The following is an 18,328-nucleotide window of genomic DNA, read 5'->3' on the forward strand; positions in this document are numbered from 1 at the left end:
GGAACATTAACAAGAAAATATAAATCACTTCTATTAACCTTTCCTTTGTAGTTCACATTTGAGATTTTTCATCAGATAAAAGAAGAAAAGTTTTGAAGATATAAATGAAGGGATCTACTGTCAAAATAAATAACAGATATGAAGAAATGGAGAAATACTCCATGCTCATGGATTAAAAGAATAAATATTTAAGATGGCCATATTACCTAAAGCAATTTACAGACTTAATGCAATATCTATCAAAATTCCAAAGATATTTTTCAAGAAAACAGAACAATTCTAAAATGTGTAGGCAACCCCCAAAAGACCTAGATTAGCCAAAGCAATCCTGAGAGAAAAGAGTGGCGGTATCATGTTGCCTGACTTCAAACTACAAAGAGATAGTAATCAAAACAGTACAGTATCAAAACAAAAACAGAAACACATACCAATCGAATAGAACAGCAAGCCCAGAAATAAACCCACACAAACATGGTGAGTTAATCTATGACAAAGGAGGAAACTATACAATGGAGAAAGGAAAGCCTCTTCAACAAATAGTACTGAGAGACTTGGACATGTAAAAATGAAATTTTTTCATTAACTCCATGCACAGAAATTAATTCTAAATGGATTAAAGACTTGGATATAAGACCTGAAACTATAAAATATACGTAGAAGAAAACAGGCAATACACTCCTAGATATCAACCTCAGAAACATTTGGGGACCCATCTCCAACCACAAAGGAAACAGAAGCAAAAATAAACAAATTGGACTACATTAAACTACGAAGCTTTTGTACAGCAAAAGAAACCAAGACAACAACAGAAAGGCAAATCATGAACTGAAAGAAAATATTTACATATCACATGCCAGACAAGGGGTTAATTTCCAAGATAAAGAATTTATACAATTCAACAACAGAACTAATAATTAAATTGAAAAATGTCAACAGACCTAAATAGACACTTCTGAAGAAGGCACGCAGGCACATGAAAAAACATTCAACATCACTTATTATATCACATATCTTATTATAAGATACCACAAGGAGATATCCTCTGGCTTCTGTGAGAATGGTCTTATAAAAAAGACTGGAAACAAGTGTTGGTGAGTGTGGAGAAAAAGGAACTCATTTACTTTTGGTAAATTGGTGCAACCTCTATGGAAAACAGTATGGGTACTTTTCAAAAAAAAAATAAATAAAAAAAGAAATCATATGATCCAGCAATACCACTACTAGGTAATTGTCTGAAGACTATAACACAAATACAAAAAGACTTTGCTCTCCTATCTTCATAGCAGTATTATTCACAATAGCCAAGTCATGGAATCAACCAAATGCATACTGACAGTCCTCTAGATAAAGAAATTATGGTATACATACACAATGGACTACTATTCAGCTATTTAAAAAGATAAAACAGGTGCTCTTTTGAATCACTGTTTTTGTGTCCTTTGGGTAGATCCCTAGGAGTGGAATTGCCTGGATCATATGGTAGCTCTATTTTCAGTAGACTGAGGAACCTCCAGACAGCTTTCCACAATGGCTGGACCAGTTTGCACTCCCACCAGCAATGTAGGAGAGTTCCTTTTTCACCGCATCCTCGCCAACATTTGTTGTTGCTTGTTTTTTTGATATGTGCCAAGCACCTGTACACCTATGTTTATTGCAGCACTATTTACAATAAAGCCTGGAAACAATCCAAATGCCCAAAAATAGATGACTGGATCACAAAGATGTGGTATATATATACAATGGAATATTATTCAGCAATCAAAAAAGACAAACTCATGCCATTCGCAGCAATGTGGATGGAGCTAGAAGGAATTATGCTCAGTGAAATAAGCCAGAAGGAAAAAGAAAAATATTGGATGGTTTCACTTATAGCAGGAATATAGGGGAACCAAATAAGACATCAATGTAAAAAAATAATAACAGTACAAAACACAACAAAGCAAAAACAGACAATTATAAACCAGAGACGTCCTGCAGGGGAGGAGGAGGGAGAGGGGTGAGAGGGAGGGAGGGAGGAGCAAAGGGGACTGTGGTGATGGTACATGGGTGCCTTGGGGAAGGAGATTCTATGAGGACTCAATCTGAGGGGTTGGGGGGAAGCAAATATTGTCTACAAATGTAAAAAATGATAAATGTTAAAATTTAAAAAAATCTAAAAAAATTTTTTTTAATTAAAAAAATAAATAAAAAGATAAAACAGTGCCTTTTGGGACAATATGGATGGATCTTGAAGTGACTAGTTAAGTGAAATAAGTGAAAAAGCAAAAGACAATGACCATATGACTTCTCTCAGTTATAGAATATAAGTAACTGAAGAAAACAAACAACAAAATTAACTCTCAGACTCCTTGAAAATGGTGGTGGTTCCCATATGGAAGGCAGGGAGGGAGGAGGGTACTGAGGCGTAAGGTGAGAGCATCTTGGCACTGGAGCTTTGGTGGAGGTCAAGGGAAACATCTGTAGATGTTGCCATGTGAAACTATATACCAAACTTAGATATTGATGTAAATGAATGGCAAATAAATAAAAATTTGATGGAACAAAATAAAGAAAGGGGATTTTTCTGTCTAGAGTATTTACTGTTTATCTTCTAGATGTAAAGGAGAAATGTGAGGTTAAAGATACATACTTCTCAAGAAAATCCTCCAGAAAGAGACTTGCTTTCCATTGATCCAAGACTGAGCTATCAGTCATGCCCCAAACTGAAACAGCTGAGACTAGAAAGAAGAAAACTATTAGTATCTAGAGTTTTCTTTTAACAATTAATATAAGGATGCCAAACATGCATGTTTTTCATTATGGCATTATCTTTATTTGTTTGCAAATGTAGTTTTTTCCAAAGTGATACCAGATTGAGTAATCATTCTTGTCATTACAAGCCCTCCCCCCCCCAAAAGAAAAAAACTTCAACCACAGTCAAAACAAAACCATCTGAACACACCATCTTTATTTTTAGTCTCTCTTTTGCTTACATAGCACTACCATTTCAGATGGTCCTGTCCAGCAGCTCATATTGTTTCTCAAAAAGCCTTTATAACCAGTTCACCTCACTCTGATATATTCCTGCTGAAGCACCATAAACTCATCAGTAGCACTTAACTCTGGTTAATGTCAGAGTCATTTGAAAACTATGCATAGTCGTACTGTAAAATGTTATGCATCTATAGCTTGTGTCCCAAACTAGACTCTAGGTTCCTTAAGGAGAGGGACCACATGATCTATTAGTGTCCAAAGAAGTCACTGAGTAAGAAGTCACGGATTATAATAACCAATATTACTTTTTAATCATTTTGCTACTTTGAACAAATCATTTAATTCCTAATCCTGTGCCTCAATGAAAAAATATGTAGGTTTAGAGGCTAAGAGTACAGGTTCTGGGGGAGGAGGAGAGCTAGGGGTGAGAATAGGGTGGGGAGAGAGCACAGTGAACTATGGTGGGGGGCTGTGGGTACTTCAGTGGTGGCTGCATTATGGCGACTACACCAGAGGGGGGAGATCCTATCCTTCTAAAACACTAACAAAGTTGTAAAACAATGATACTTTAATTAAAAAAGAAAAAGAGTTCAGGTTCTAGAATCACCCTGCCTAGATTTTAATACTTGTATTGGTACTTAATAACAGTATAATCTTGGCCAAATCTCTTAATCTCTTTGTATCTCAATTCCCATATCTACATGTTAGGAGTAACAGTCTTTTCACAGAGCTGTTATATGGATTAAATAAATGTAATGGAACACATATATTGCTCTGAACAGTGTCTGGCAGACAGTAAATGCCCAATAAAATTTGGCTGTTCCTGCTATTATTTCAAAAAAGTAAAGGAAAATAGGAAGAAATGATAAACCTGTTTTTTTTTTTCCTTCTGTACTTTTAGACAAGCAGTTAGATGATAGCTATTCTTTGTGTTATTTCCAACCTCAGTGAGATCTTCCATTTTTACAATTATCATCATATTCCCTCAGGTCAATCTTTTAAAAACATAAATTATGTTTAAAAATGCTCAATGACTTTCCACAGCTGACAACAAAAGAAAACTAATAAACAAACTCCATACTATGGCCTGCAAAGTTTTATATTATTCAGAAACTGCCTACTTCTCAGATCTCCCCTTCTTATTAACTGGTCACAATGGTCTAAAATCTGGTACTTACATATGTTTATGTCTGAGTTAGGTACTTTGCCCATGCTTGAAATGCTTCTCCTACTCATCTCTTTGTGATTATTGTCTTCTCCTCATTCAGCTCTCATATCAAATGGCCACCTCTTCACAGAGTTTTTTCTAAACACTTTTCTAACCCCTACTCCTGAAATTTCCTATGGCATTTATCAATACATTTCTCTAGACATTTATCAATACCAACTATTACTTTATATACTTAATAGCTTTACTACTGCATCCTCCTTACCAGTCTAAAAATTCACTGAGCACAGAGTATTTCTTTGTCTTACTAGTAACATTATCCTTACCACCTGTAACAGTGACTGGCTAGACAAATGTTGCCAACTGACTTAACTCCTCCATGCAGACTGCATCTTTCTTTTCTGTTTTTTATTTAGATAACATTAGTTTTCATCACTGTATATGATTTTTGGGTTTGTTTTGTTCAGTTTTATTTTTGAAACATCCTTGTATAGGGAAATAGATTCACATCTCCTTAAATGTACCCATAGTTCTTTACCATAGACCACCAGGTCTCCTCCATATATATTTCAAAATGATTTTGTGGATCATTAAAACTTAACCCTCATACAATTGAGCAAGATCCTATTACAGTACATTTATAATTAGAATGTTTTAAGACTACATCATCTTCTTATCTTTTACTTGTTCTGTTCATATCGAGTATAGGCTTTTCAATTCCTTACTTTGTTACCTAAATTGTCATAAAAATATTAACTTATAATATTCTGATATGAATTCTGGTATGAATAAGCGCAATGTGTTTTGATTTAATGAGAAAAGCACTGCATTTTCTTAATAATTTCTAAAATAATTTTAGAACAAATTCTTGAGAAATAGAGAATATACCTCTTGTCCATGGCCTCCTATATTTATTATCAATAATGCCTGTGTAATTTTCATCTTGATATAAACATGAAGGGATTCGAAGTAAAAAAGCATCTACACAAAGCTTCTTTTTAACTGCATTCTGTGTAAGAAATATAAAATATTTTAATGTATTTATCAAATTTAATATCTCTCAATATTCAGAATATTTAACTTTTATATTCTTTTAAATCTATATTATTTTCATTCAATACTGTTCTGATGAATTTTACAAATCCTTGTTCTTTTGTAAAATTTGCCATTCATTAGAATACAATATTTGTATTGTATCATGGGGTGTGGGTACAGAAGAAGAAACTAAGGTATTGTGGGCAAAGATAAAAGTTCGAGGATGTCTAATTTTGTGAGTGGTCAATATATTCATAAATATTTTTGTGTAACAACGACTCTTATCCCTTTCTATGTATATGCTGTAATGACATATATCATTTGTTCCCTCAGTTACAGGGAACAATAAAATCTGGAGTTGCCTATATGTCTTCCTTATTTCCTGCAAAATGTAACACAGTTTTAGTTACATTGGAATAATTATTTTCCCTAGTACATGGGGTCAAGGTTATAAAGAAAACCAAAATTTAACTTGTCAATTAAGATTATAGGAATAATAAGCCATTGTATAACATCTACTCTATGTTAACAATGTGTCTGGCTTGATTCTCAGCTTTATACAAGGTATTTAACTTCTTCAGAAGTTTTTTTTTCTTTTTTCAACCTGTAAAGTTGTAAAACCTGTATTAAGAGTATCTATCTTGGGCCTCCCCGGTGGCGCAGCTGTTGAGCGCTGGGTTGCAAAGCTGCCAGCAGCCTCAGCCAGTTCCATCCCCAGCTGCTCCCCGGCCACTGGAGGAGGGTCCCAGATGGCGCCGCTGCTCCCCTCAGCAGTGTACTTCGGTCCTTCTGTCTGCTCTGCTCCCCACTCTGGCTCTGGTGAATTCTCTCACCCTCCCTCGCTTCTGACTGTACCCAGTGCTTGTATAAATATATAAATAAATAAACAAACAAAAAAAGAGTATCTATCTTGGGGAGTAATTATGGAGCACATAATCATTAAAAGAGCAAAGAATCTAGTCCTTAGCAAACAGTCAATATACAGTTACTGTTATTTTATCACAAAAATAACTGGGGTTGCTTCTTGCCTCATTCCTTTCAAGAAGGATAAATTCAAGATTTTTTTTTTTATTTAAAGATTTTATTTATGGGCCTCCCTGGTGGTGCAGGCGGTTGAGTGCTGCAGCACTGTGAAGCTGTCCACAGCCTCTGCAGCACAGGTTTGATTCCGGCCGGCCAGCGAGAATCCCACATGGCGCGGCAGATCTCTCCTATCTCGCCCGCAGCTCCCCTCAGCAGTGTATTTTGTCATTCTGCCTGTTCTGTTTCCTGCTCTGTCTCTGGTAAATCCTCTTACCCTCCTGCGAATCTGGCCTGTACCCCAGTTCTTGTATAAATAAATAAATCTAAAAAAATAAAAAAATAAAGATTTTATTTATGCATACAAGAGCTGGGGTACAGGCCAGAGATGCGGGGGGTGAGAACAGGCAGATTGACTGAATTACAATGCTGAAGGAGAACAGGGAGCGAGTCAGGAGAGGTCTGCTGCACCATTGTGGGTTGCTCCCTGCCCGGGGATCGAACTCATGCTGCAGAGGATGCGAATTGCTTCATAGTGTGGTGCTTAACCCCTTGCGCCACCAGGGAGGCCCTCAAGATTATTAATAAAAGTAGCTCTAATTTGCAAAGAGCTTCCATTTTTTTTCTCCTGACAGCTTCAAATTCAAATTGTCAATTATTTTCTTCCAAAGGTGTTTTAGTTTTTGAGGTATATTAAAAGTGGAATTAAATGAATCTCAACATAATTAGGCTAAAGATTAATCTAAGAACCACTGCAAAATTATGACAGAGTAAATGTAGACAACACTTTTTTTATCATAACTGTTAGTAAATGGAAGGTGATAAATTAACACCTACCTCATATAAGTAGTCTATTGCACAATATTTGAACGCTGAAAACATATCTTATTTCTTTGAGAGCAGAACAAATTTCAACATCTGGGAATATAAAAATTAAAATTAAATGTTGGTAAATAGCAAAGCTAGGAGCAGAAAACCACTCAATTATGAAATTATAGTTCATGATAAAAATTAATGATAAATAATACTTATACCATGACTTAACTGTAATGAAAATAATGTTGATATAAAAGTATCTGTGGTATGGTACATTAAATATATATATTCTTAGATTTTTTTTCATCTGTCAACTTGATTTCATTGCTTAACAGATATCTGAATCCATCTTATAGTGATGGATGGTTAGGATGAGAGATAAATTGGCTTTATTTCTAAGATCAAATATAAGGTGGGAAACAAAGCAAAACCATGGTTGGAAATTAGGTATTTTAAAACAGCCAATTTCTGAATTGCAGCAATTCCTGAAATATTTTTCCTTACCTCTTTGTAAAGATTTTGTTTTTCCTGTGCTACTTCCTTGCTATATGTATGGAGCCAAAACGGAAAAATATTGATAATTTGGTCAGGCTTTTATGAGCGAGACCAAAGAAGTAAACTTTTCCAAGATGCTCCCTTCCCACCAGCTTAACTGAGGTATAACTGACAAATAAAAATTGCACATATATATTTCGGAATATTAGCCTAAGATTATTAAAGGCCATACACAAGGGAGTGTGAATCCTCAGGTTGGTTTTCTACCTCCTCCCACCACCCTAATGCATCTAATTTTCCCTCTTTAACACTCCCTGACATAAAAACCTTACTTTAACAACGTAAAGTCACTGAGGAGGGGATTTTATATATTCTTCCACGAACTTGCACTAAACAATTTGTAGCTAGTGGGCTGAAATCTCATTGACCTTTCTGTGACCTTACACCCTCCATTCTCACCTAAACAGGCACCTAAACAGGCTAACTGGAGCCGCTTGAGAGGTTTTGTCCCCTCAGGACCACATCAGTGGGGTCTCACGAATCTGTTTTCAGAGGTTTTACAGCTGCCACTCTAGTCCATCCCGGTATTTCCGTCCCTTCAGCTCAAGGACGCCTTGGCTGCCTCTTCTCCTCGGCCTCTCAGAGATTTTACCCGCATTAAAATCGTCTCCTACCGGTCTTCACAGGGCTAAATCCCGCCCACCGAGAACATGTGACCTCTGACCTTGAGTTCAGCGCTCCCATTAGCCAGCCAGGCCAGGCCCCTCCCCTGTCCCGCCCCTTTTGAGTCCCGCTCAGTCTAAGCCTGCGCCTGTGAGGCGATGGGCGGGGCCTGGTGATCTGACCTCTGAGGTTCTTCCGCGTGAGGGAAACCTGCCTGCCCTGGGCTGAGGGTGGGCGGAAGTGGGGAGGTCGCGAGACCAGGTGAAGGAGCTTGAGCCTCTTTGGTAGGGCAGCTCCAGTGTTATTAACTAATCCTGGCCACAAATGACTGGGCCAAAGGGAGGCCCGGGACAAAGCCTAAGCAAGGGATCCTGAGAGAATTTAGCAACTAACCAGATTTCGGGAAAGAGGGAAGCAATGGGAGAAGGCAAACATAGCTCCAGTGTCTGGCTGGGTGTTGGCCGTGCCCAGATGGCTGGAGAGCATGTGAAGAGGGACGGGAAGATAATTAGGATTGGGATTTACAGGTTGTGTATCTTGATGGTAGCTACCGCCTCACACACATGCTCATTTAGGAATCTCTGGGCTCTCCTGATAAGGAACGAGAATTGTCCCTTCCTTTGTGTTTAACTCCCATCTTCCTTCCAGGATATAGCTTGACTCTAAGTTCCTTCCCAGAAGATTGCAAGAAGTAACATGCATTTATTTATTTTACCAACACCCAGCTGTCTTTCAAGTTAATTACTATCAAAATACATATGATGAAATGTCAGTGGATAACTCACATTATTTTCTTAGGTTACCTACTTCATTCTATTTTGTACAGGTTTGTGCGGTTTGCATCAGTGATACAGATTTAATGTTTGACAATGATTGATTATAAAGATGTTCATCTGGCTTTGAGGTATAGTAATTATCCTGTATTCTTGAATGGATGTATATACCTTTTATTAAAACCAATTTTACATTTAGTAATTTTGTAAAAATTACAAAAGTAATATAGATTTGTACTTACTATAACCACTAAAACCATCCAAAGAGGAACACAGAGAAAATAATCTCCATTATTTCCTGGACTCCCAAAGGAGCTAATATTAACAAAGTGGTATGTATCTTTTCATACCTTCCTACATGTTTATACTAATTTATACAGACATGCATGTACAGAGTAGATTGGTCGATTATGTAAAAATAAATAATTTAGGGCCTCCCTGGTGGCACAAGGGGTTAAGTCTCAGCACTATGAAGTTACTGCAAGCCACTGCAGCACAGTTCAATCCTGGCCTGGGAGCTAACCCACATGGCACAGCAGACCTCTCCTGTCTCAATGTTGCTCCCCTCAGCAGTGTATTTCAGTAGATCTGCCTGTTCTGCTCCCCACTCTGTCTCTGGATTCACCCTCAGAATCCTCACCCACACACCCAGTTCTTTATATGCATAAATAAATTTTTTTTATAAAATACTATTTCGTTTTAATTTGCATTTTTTGGATTACTGCTGAGTTTAAACACATTTTAAATGTTTATGAGCCTTTTGGGTTTCTTTTGTGAATTAATTGCTTAATTGTGTGTGTGTGCGTTTGTGTGTAGGAGATTAAGCAATTTTTCTATTAGGTAGGTTGTCTTTTTAGAAATCTTATTTATAGATACATTAGTTATTAACAGGCTTGGCTATATAAAGAACAGAAAATCCCAAAATAATATAATATTTATATTCCATTTAAAGAAGTACAAAGATAAAGGGTTCTGGACTGATATAATAGTTATTTACCTTCCAGCTAATTATTCGGGTATTTTCTATGTTGTGATTCTTCTTCTCATGGCCCCAGGTAGCAGTAGGGTGGAGGAAGTAATAAAAAAGAGGAGAGATGAAGGGCATGAGATGTTTCTTTATCTGTAATTAAAATTGTGAAACATAATCTTCGGACAGAAAGTGCATAAGACAATGAATAGTTAAAAAATTATTTTTTAATGAAGTACCATTATTTTATATCCTTGTTAATTTTTTTGCAATATAGGATTTCTTCACCAGGTAAGATCACTGTAGTACTCCTGCCACGAAACTACCCACTCCTCTTCTCCCAGGTACCTCAACTTTCAAGTGTCAGTTTAAAGTTTGTCTTTGTCTGATCATTTGTTTGGTTTCTCTATATTCAACATGAAAGTGAAACCATTTAAGTAAATGGCTTATTTCACTTAGGATAATCGTTTTCTGTTCCTTCTGTGTTGCCACTAATGGCATGAGTTTAATCTTTTTGATTGCTTAGTAGTATTCCATTATGTATATATACTACATCTTCTTGATCCACTTATCTGTTCTGGAGCATTTCAGTTGTTTTTATATCACTGCTATTGTGAATAGTGCTGCTATAAATATGGAGCAAGTTTCCTTTCAAATTAATGTTTTTTGTGTTATTTGGGTAGACACTTAAAAGAGGAATTGCTTTTTCATATGGCAGATCAATTTTTTAAAATATTTTATTTTATATAATTCTTACATCATTTTTCATTTTTGCACAATGTATGCATTTTCATTTTGGTTATATTCCCCATACAATTGCACCCCCCCCCTTATTTTGACCCTAATCCTTCCTCTTCCCTTCCCACCCCCCATAGTGTGTCTCTGGTTTATAGTTGCTTGTTGATTTTGATTTTCACTTTGTATTAGTCTTTTTCCTGGTCCCTTATTTAGGTTTTCTAAATTCCTGCTATGAGTGAGACCATCCGGTATTTTTCTTTTTCTTTCTCACTTATTTCGCTGAGCATGATCCCTTCTAGCTCCATCCATGTTGCTGCAAACTGCATGTGTTTATCTTTTTTAATTGCTGAGTAATATTCCATGGTGTATATGTACCACATCTTCTTGATCCAGTCATCTATTTTGGCCATTTGGGTTGTTTCCGTAGCTTCGCTATTGTAAATAGTTATGGCAGATCAATTTTGAGGAACCTCCCCACTTCTTTCCATAGGGTCTGGACCCATCTACATTCCCACCAACAGTGTAAAAGGGTTCCTTTCTTCCCATACCCTTGCCAGGACTTGTTTCTGGGTTTGTTTGTTTGCTTGTTTTGTTTTTAGATAGTGCCATTCTTGCAGGTGTGAGATTATAGCTCCTTGTGGTTTTGATTTGCATTTCCCTGATATGTGATGATGAACATTTTTTCGCGTACCTGTTAGCCATCTGTATGTCTCCTTTGGAGAATTACCTATTTAGCTCTTCTGCCCAACTTTTGAATGGGTTGTTTTCTTTTTGTTGAGTTGTATAAGCTTTTTGTAGATCTTCAGTATCAATCCTTGTCAGATATATGGGGTGCAAATATTTTCTCCCATTCAGTTGTCTCTTCATTTTGGTTAATGTCTCTTTTGCTGTACAGAAGCTTTTTAGTTTGATGTAGTTAGTCCTTTGTTTTTCTTGCTCTTACGAATGAATCTGCAAAGATATTTCTAAAGTTTATGTCATGGAGTGTCTTGCCTATTTTTTTCTTCTAGGTATTTTATGGTTTCAGGTCTTACATCCAAGTCTTCTATCCATTTTGATAAAAAAAAAAATTTTTTAAAGAAACATTCATGGAACTTCCACTCAAGTGACAAAAGAATACAGAGAATATCAAAAACTGTCTCCTTTTCTTATCACAACTCTCCCTAGAGAAAGTTTCTTCCTAGATTTAGAGATTATTATAATCCTGACTTTATGGTAATCATTGCCTTGTTTCTTTTTAAAGTTTCACCCACGTATTCACTTCTAAATCATATAATTTTGCCTATTTTTGAATCTTATAGTTTGTGTTATTTTCCTTCTGGCTTTTTCTAGTCAATGAATTGTGGTTATATGTATATATTTATATTAATTATATAAATATGTATATTAATTTCATTGCTAAATAGTACTCCATGGTGGAAATAACTCCAATTTATTGATCCATTCTGCTGTTGGTGGGCCTTTATTATAGTTTATTATTATAAATTTTGACAATTACAAATAATTTTTCTATCTATATCCTTATACATGTGCTTCTTTAGAATATTAATTTAGGAATGAATTTCTGGATTATTGAATATGCATATCTTTATTTAGTAATGCCAAATGGCTTTCCCAAGTGATTGTACAAATTTACACTCTTATTATCAATGTTTGAGAGTTCCTGTTGCTAGGTATCCTCACCAGTCATTACTAATTTTATACTGTTGAAATTTGCATATCTAGTACATATTCAGTTGTTTGTTAAGGAAGTTTCCCATAAGCTGCTATGTAAATTTTCTGTTTATATCTTATCATCAGGCCCTGGTCACTCTTAGCTTGCAGTACAGGCCAAAAGATTCACTGTTAATCCTGGACGTTCATATGCATATTTATAACTTGGAGATTTTGTTATTAAAATAGAGAATAGATTTTGGGAATTTATAGCAGTCTCTACCACATTAAGAATGGTAATGCTGGGCCTCCCCGGTGGCGCAGTGGTTGAGCGCTGGGTTGCGAAGCTGCCCGCGGTCTCTGCGGTGCCGGTTCGATCCCCGGCTGCTCCCCGGCCACCGGAGGAGGGTCCCGCATGGCGCGCAGACCTCTCCTGCCACACGCTGCTCCCCTCAGCAGTGTACTTCGTTCGGTCCTTCTGCCTGCTCTGCTCCCCACTCTGGCTCTGGTGAATTCTCTCACCCTCCCGCGCTTCTGACTGTACCCAGTGCATGTATAAACAAAAACAAACAAATAAACAAATAAATAAAAACATGCCTCTAGAAAAAAAAAATGGTAATGCTGAAGTAATTTTTATTGAGCACTTACTCTGTGCCAATATGAACACATCTGCAACTACATATAAACTGTATACTATATTATAAACCCCAGTTTACAGATAAGAAAATTGGTACAGTGAGAATTTAAGTACCTTGCCCAAGATTAGAAAGCTAGAAAGTATGAGACAGAATTGTAAACCCAGGCAGACTAGTTCAGAATCCATGTTTTAACAAGGCCATACATTCCTTAAAAGGAATATTTGCTCTTGGCCTTACAAAAAGTTTACAAATACCTCCCTATTTATCTTTGGCAATGTCTCAAATAAGTTTTCTTTGTATATCTATAGTGACTTTTATCATATCTAAGTCATCTATGTTTTTTCTCAGTAGATGTTTTTACATCATTTCTAAAATTTTGCATATGAAGAGATTCTTAGAACTATTGTTTCCCTATGGGTCTAATTCATCATTATTTGCATCATCATTAATATGAATATATGTATTATTCTGAATCTATGTGGAATATAAAAGCCTAGACACATTTGAATATAAACTAACCTGTGGTATCATTAAGGAAAGGGGGAAACCCCCTCAACTATCCAGATCAGTTCCACATGTTTGTGGACATACCCTCTAATGATATTAAGTTTCACTTTTGTATTCAATTGCTATGCTATTGAGGCCATGATAATAATGCTTATTGAGAACATACACTGTGAGAAGCACCATATAGGCTCTGAAGATGCAAAAATTAAGAAAACAGCCTATGAGAAGCTAATAAATACTTATCTGAAGTTGCTGTTATTATTTCATCTCTTCAGAGAGTGCTGCACACTGCTGCCTGGATGGTATTTCTAAAACAACTATCACTTCCCTGTTCAAACTCTTTTATCGTTCTATCTCATGAAGGATAAAATAGAAAAATCTCAGCCTGGAATGGCTACTTACTCAACCCCATGTACTTAGGAACCTGGAACCATTGGCCATTCTCTGAACATCTCTCAGAACCTCCCACTTTAAGTCTTTGTTCCTGCTGTTTTGTTTTGCATTGTGATCACATGGTGAAACCCTAATTATACAGTAAGATTTAGTCCAAAAGTTTACACCACCCATTGATACTCTTAGTGAGAATTAGTTGTTACTTTTTTGGCACACAGCTTTTCTCAGTATCCCACTCTGGGCAGTTTTCATGGTGTGCACTGTAATTGTTTTGTTCCAGGTCTGCCTCCCACACTATACTATAACCTTCATAAAATCATGGATGATGAACCTTGTCTTGATTGTCTTTAGGTTCTCTAGTAACTAACACAATACCTTATCCAGAGTAAGTTTTAAAAATGAATATTTCATGTAATTCACTTCTTAAAATCTGGCACTTTTTTCCTGCAAGTTTTTTGGAATTTCCTATTAAATGTAGATTTTCAATGTTTTTGCAGGAGCATTAATGTATGTGAATACACACACGCGCGCACACACACCCGCGAATACACACACACACACACCCAGCCAAGGTGAACAGAGCATGAATGTGGCAGATAAGCAGCTTGAGACAGAAGTACAGATTAGCTTAAACCAGATCATGCAGAAAATCTGGATATTTGGAATGAAAAGAACATTGCACAAATGGGTTGCATAAGAAGCTTGTTTTGTGGTTGCTGATTTATGGGTGTAGTCTCATGTATTATCTTTTGATTAGTAAGGAACTATTTTACATGAGTAGGTCGAGAAAAAACATTTTAGCACACCACATTTAATCTAATTAAACTAATAATTTATTCTAATTAAGCTTAATAATGCTAAAAGAGGGGGTACCATTAGCATACGAAGAAGTCTTCACAAGTATAAAAATCTAATGCTTCATGTTCATATAGTCTATCTTTTTTTCAGATAAACCAAATATTGTAGACTATTTTTGCAACATTTGTCTCTAAACACTATTACCTTTTGCTGTTCCACATAGCCAACATTTTTCTGGGTGTGAGCCATCTCCTATCTCACTTATTTATTGGATCTTTTGCGCATAGGAAAAATTCATATAAGCAAGGCTTCAGGCTAGGATGAAACTGTTATTTGTGCGAGGGTGGAGTATATCGTTATACTTAATTCTCCACTTCCTTGAGAAAAAAAGAAGGACTAACTCTACATTTAAACACTTCCCTGTGTGGTATTTGCTCTAACGCTTCTCACAGTGTATGGTGCAGAAAGGTTAAGCAATTTTCTCAAAATTATATAGAAAGGACTAGAACATGAATCTTTTGACTTCACCCAGTGAGCTGTAGTTGTTCACTCACTGATTTATCCATCAATTGTTTTATTTTTTTTTAATAGAGGCATGTTTTTATTTATTTATTTGTTTGTTTTGTTTATACATGCACTGGGTACAGTCAGAAGCGGGAGGGTGAGAGAATTCACCAGAGCCAGAGTAGGGAGCAGAGCAGGCAGAAGGACCCAAGTACACTGCTGAGGGGAGCAGTGGGCGGCAGGAGAGGTCTGCGCGCCATGTGGGTTAGCTCCCTGGCTGGGATGGAACTCAGGCCTTAGTAGTGATAGCGCTGAGATTTAACCCCTAGGCCACCAGGGAGGTCCCAGTATAGGTTCTTCATATGAAACCAACTCACACAACTGAAAAGTAGCCATTTTTTTTTTTTAAGATTTATTTATTTATTTATTTTATTTATACAAGCACTGGGTACAGTCAGAAGCGCAGGAGGGTGAGAGATTCACCAGAGCCAGAGCGGGGAGCAGAGCAGGCAGAAGGACCGAAGTACACTGCTGAGGGGAGCAGCGGGCGGCAGGAGAGGTCTGCGCGCCATGTGGTACCCTCCTCCGGTGGCCGGGGAGCAGCCGGGGATCGAACCGGCGCCACAGAGGCCGCGGGCAGCTTCACAACCCAGCGCTCAACCGCTGCGCCACCTGGGAGGCCCTCCATCAATTGTTTTAAAGCACGTATTACGCGCAAGGACCTATGTTAGTTGGGAAAGCAAATAATTCTGTATCAATATGGTAGGAAAATTAATGTCTTAAGTATAAAAAGGAAAATTATTTTCATAAGTAAGTTGTAGAGATGCAGAATAATAATTGATTAGATCTCTTTAGATATTTCACTAGATTAACCACATCAATGGAAATCCAACTGTTTAAAGCCCAGAACTCAGAACAGCACCACCATATACCTAATATAAATGAATTAACCTACAAAATAATTTTCTGAATGCTAAACTTTCAAAATCAAATAATGTTATAACAAATGTCATAAATATTGATGACAGCCAACCACATCCTCATAAAAGGTGAGAAAATTGTTCTCTTTTTCTCTTCAAAAGAAGTCTTTTTTTAAAAGATTTATTAATTTATGTATATATGAACTGGGGTACAGGTCAGAGGTGTGTGTGTGGGGGGGGGGTGAGAGGATTCACCAGAGACAGAGTGGGGAAAAGAACAGGCAGATTGCTTGAGATACACTGCTGAGGGGAGCAGCAGGCGAGTTAGGAGAGGTCTGCTATTCCATGTGGGTAGCTCCCTGGCTGGGTTCAAACTCATGCTGCAGTGGCTTCAGATAGCTTCATAGGTTGTGTCTTAAGCCCTTGCGCCACCAGAGAAGCCCCAACTCTTCAAAGGAAGTCTTAATATTGTTTGAGACATCTTGGATTACATTTATGCTTTCTATTTTAAAAATGGAGGCAATAGGGTATTTGATTGAATTTGGTAAGAAAAATATTACTGTAAATAATTCTTGTCATTTCAATTTTTTAAAGATTTATTTATGCATACAAGAACTGGGGTACAGGCCAGAGGTGTGGGAGGGGATGGGTGGGAGGATTCACTAGAGACAGAGTGGGGAACAGAACAGGCAGACTGACTGAAATACACTGGTGAGGGGAGCAGCGGGCAAGCAGAGGTCTGCTGTGCCATGTGGGTAGCTCTCTGGCTGGCCAGGGATCGAACTTGTGCTGCAGAGGCTGCAGCTAGCTTCACAGTGCTGTGCTTAACCCCCTGTGCTACCAGGGAGGCCCCTATCACATTTTAACAACACATAGACAATTAGTTCTCAGGAGATGCTTCTGCCCCCAAGGGTCATTTGGGCATAATTGAAGACATTTTTGAGTGGTCACATCTGGGAGAAAGTGTGTTCTGGCATCTAGCAAGTGAAGGCCAGTGTGCTACTAAATATCCTAAAACGAAGAGGAAAACTCCTCACCTCCTCTGAAAAACAGTTGCCCAAGTCAAAACAATAGTGCCAGAGTTGAGAATTCCTGATCTAAACTAACAAAAGACTTAACTATTCCCAGACTGTCCATACGTCTGTTTGTATAAAACCTATCTCATTCTCTGCAGCTGACTTCACATTCTAATTGAATGGGAAGTTGTGTTACTTTACTTTTTTTTCATTTCAAATATCTATGTAGCTTCATTTGGATTTTCTTACTCACTTTCTGTAGATAAGTACTGATCTTTCTTTTTAAGACTATTCTCTTTCAATATTTATAACCTACCTTATTCCCCAAATTATTTATGCTACCTATAAAAATGCATTTTATATCACAGGATGAAAGCAGATAAGAAATCAGGCAAAGTACTGATCCCCTTGAATTCTTTATCTCATCCCCACTCACCTCCCAAAATTAGTTTATAAGTTATCTCCATATATATCTCTCTCTATATATATGTAGGGTAAGGTAAAAAATCAGGCTTTTCTGCCCTCCTGCCATCAGGATAGATGAGGGAACCCTGTGATCCTGAATGCATGCCTGATGGCGGGCACCTGAAGTGGGTACACCTGCGCTAAGACTGTGCTTTTTAAGGGTGGCATCACAGGGACGCCAGTAGAGGCAGCAGAAGCCAAAAGAGAAGCAGAAGCAGAAGCCGAAAGAGAAGCCGAGAAGCAGCAGAACCAACGCCACAGAGCCCAGATAGAGTGAAGACTTGCTGAGGGCTGGCTGGCTGGCAGGCCCCAGCCAGCACCCCTGCCTGCCATATGCCTGGTGAACCCCAATAAAAGACCTGCAAAAAACCACTGAGGACTCTGACTCCTCCTTTACCTGGTCTGCATGGGATCAGAAAACCTGCACCATGCCCATTCCTGCCTCTACAATATATATCTTCATTCTCTCCCTTGTATGTTTAAAAATTATTTCATTATATTATATCCTAAAATATTCAGTAAAACTAATTTTGATTTTTTAAAAAGATTTATTTATTTATACAAGAGCTGGGGTATAGGCCAGAGATGCAGGGGGTGAGAAGATTCACCAGAGACAGCATGGGGAACAGAATAGGCAGACTGACTGAAATACACTGCTGAGGGGAGCAGCGGGCAAGACAGGAGTTGTCTGCTGCGCCATATGGGTCTCTCCCTAGCTGGCCGGGGATCAAACTCGTGCTGTAGAGGCTGCATATTGCTTCATAGTGCAGTGCTTAACCCCTTGCG

General features: G+C 37.6%; 1 protein-coding gene across 1 annotated transcript in view; it reads right to left on the reverse strand.

Moving 5' to 3' along the window:
- Positions 1 to 7,078, reverse strand: part of SHOC1 (shortage in chiasmata 1) — a gene marked incomplete at both ends in the record, with an annotated part of 74,530 nt that extends 67,452 nt beyond the window's left edge. Inside the window, 3 exons of the mRNA XM_084237338.1 lie at positions 2,630 to 2,717; positions 5,030 to 5,150; positions 7,034 to 7,078. Coding sequence (XP_084093464.1) covers positions 2,630 to 2,717; positions 5,030 to 5,150; positions 7,034 to 7,078 — 254 coding nt within the window. The remainder of the gene's footprint in view (positions 1 to 2,629; positions 2,718 to 5,029; positions 5,151 to 7,033) is intronic.
- Positions 7,079 to 18,328: the final 11,250 nt, after the last annotated feature.

The sequence above is a fragment of the Talpa europaea genome, assembly GCF_964194135.1.
Source record: "Talpa europaea genome assembly, chromosome: 7".
Taxonomy (NCBI): Eukaryota; Metazoa; Chordata; class Mammalia; order Eulipotyphla; family Talpidae; genus Talpa; species Talpa europaea.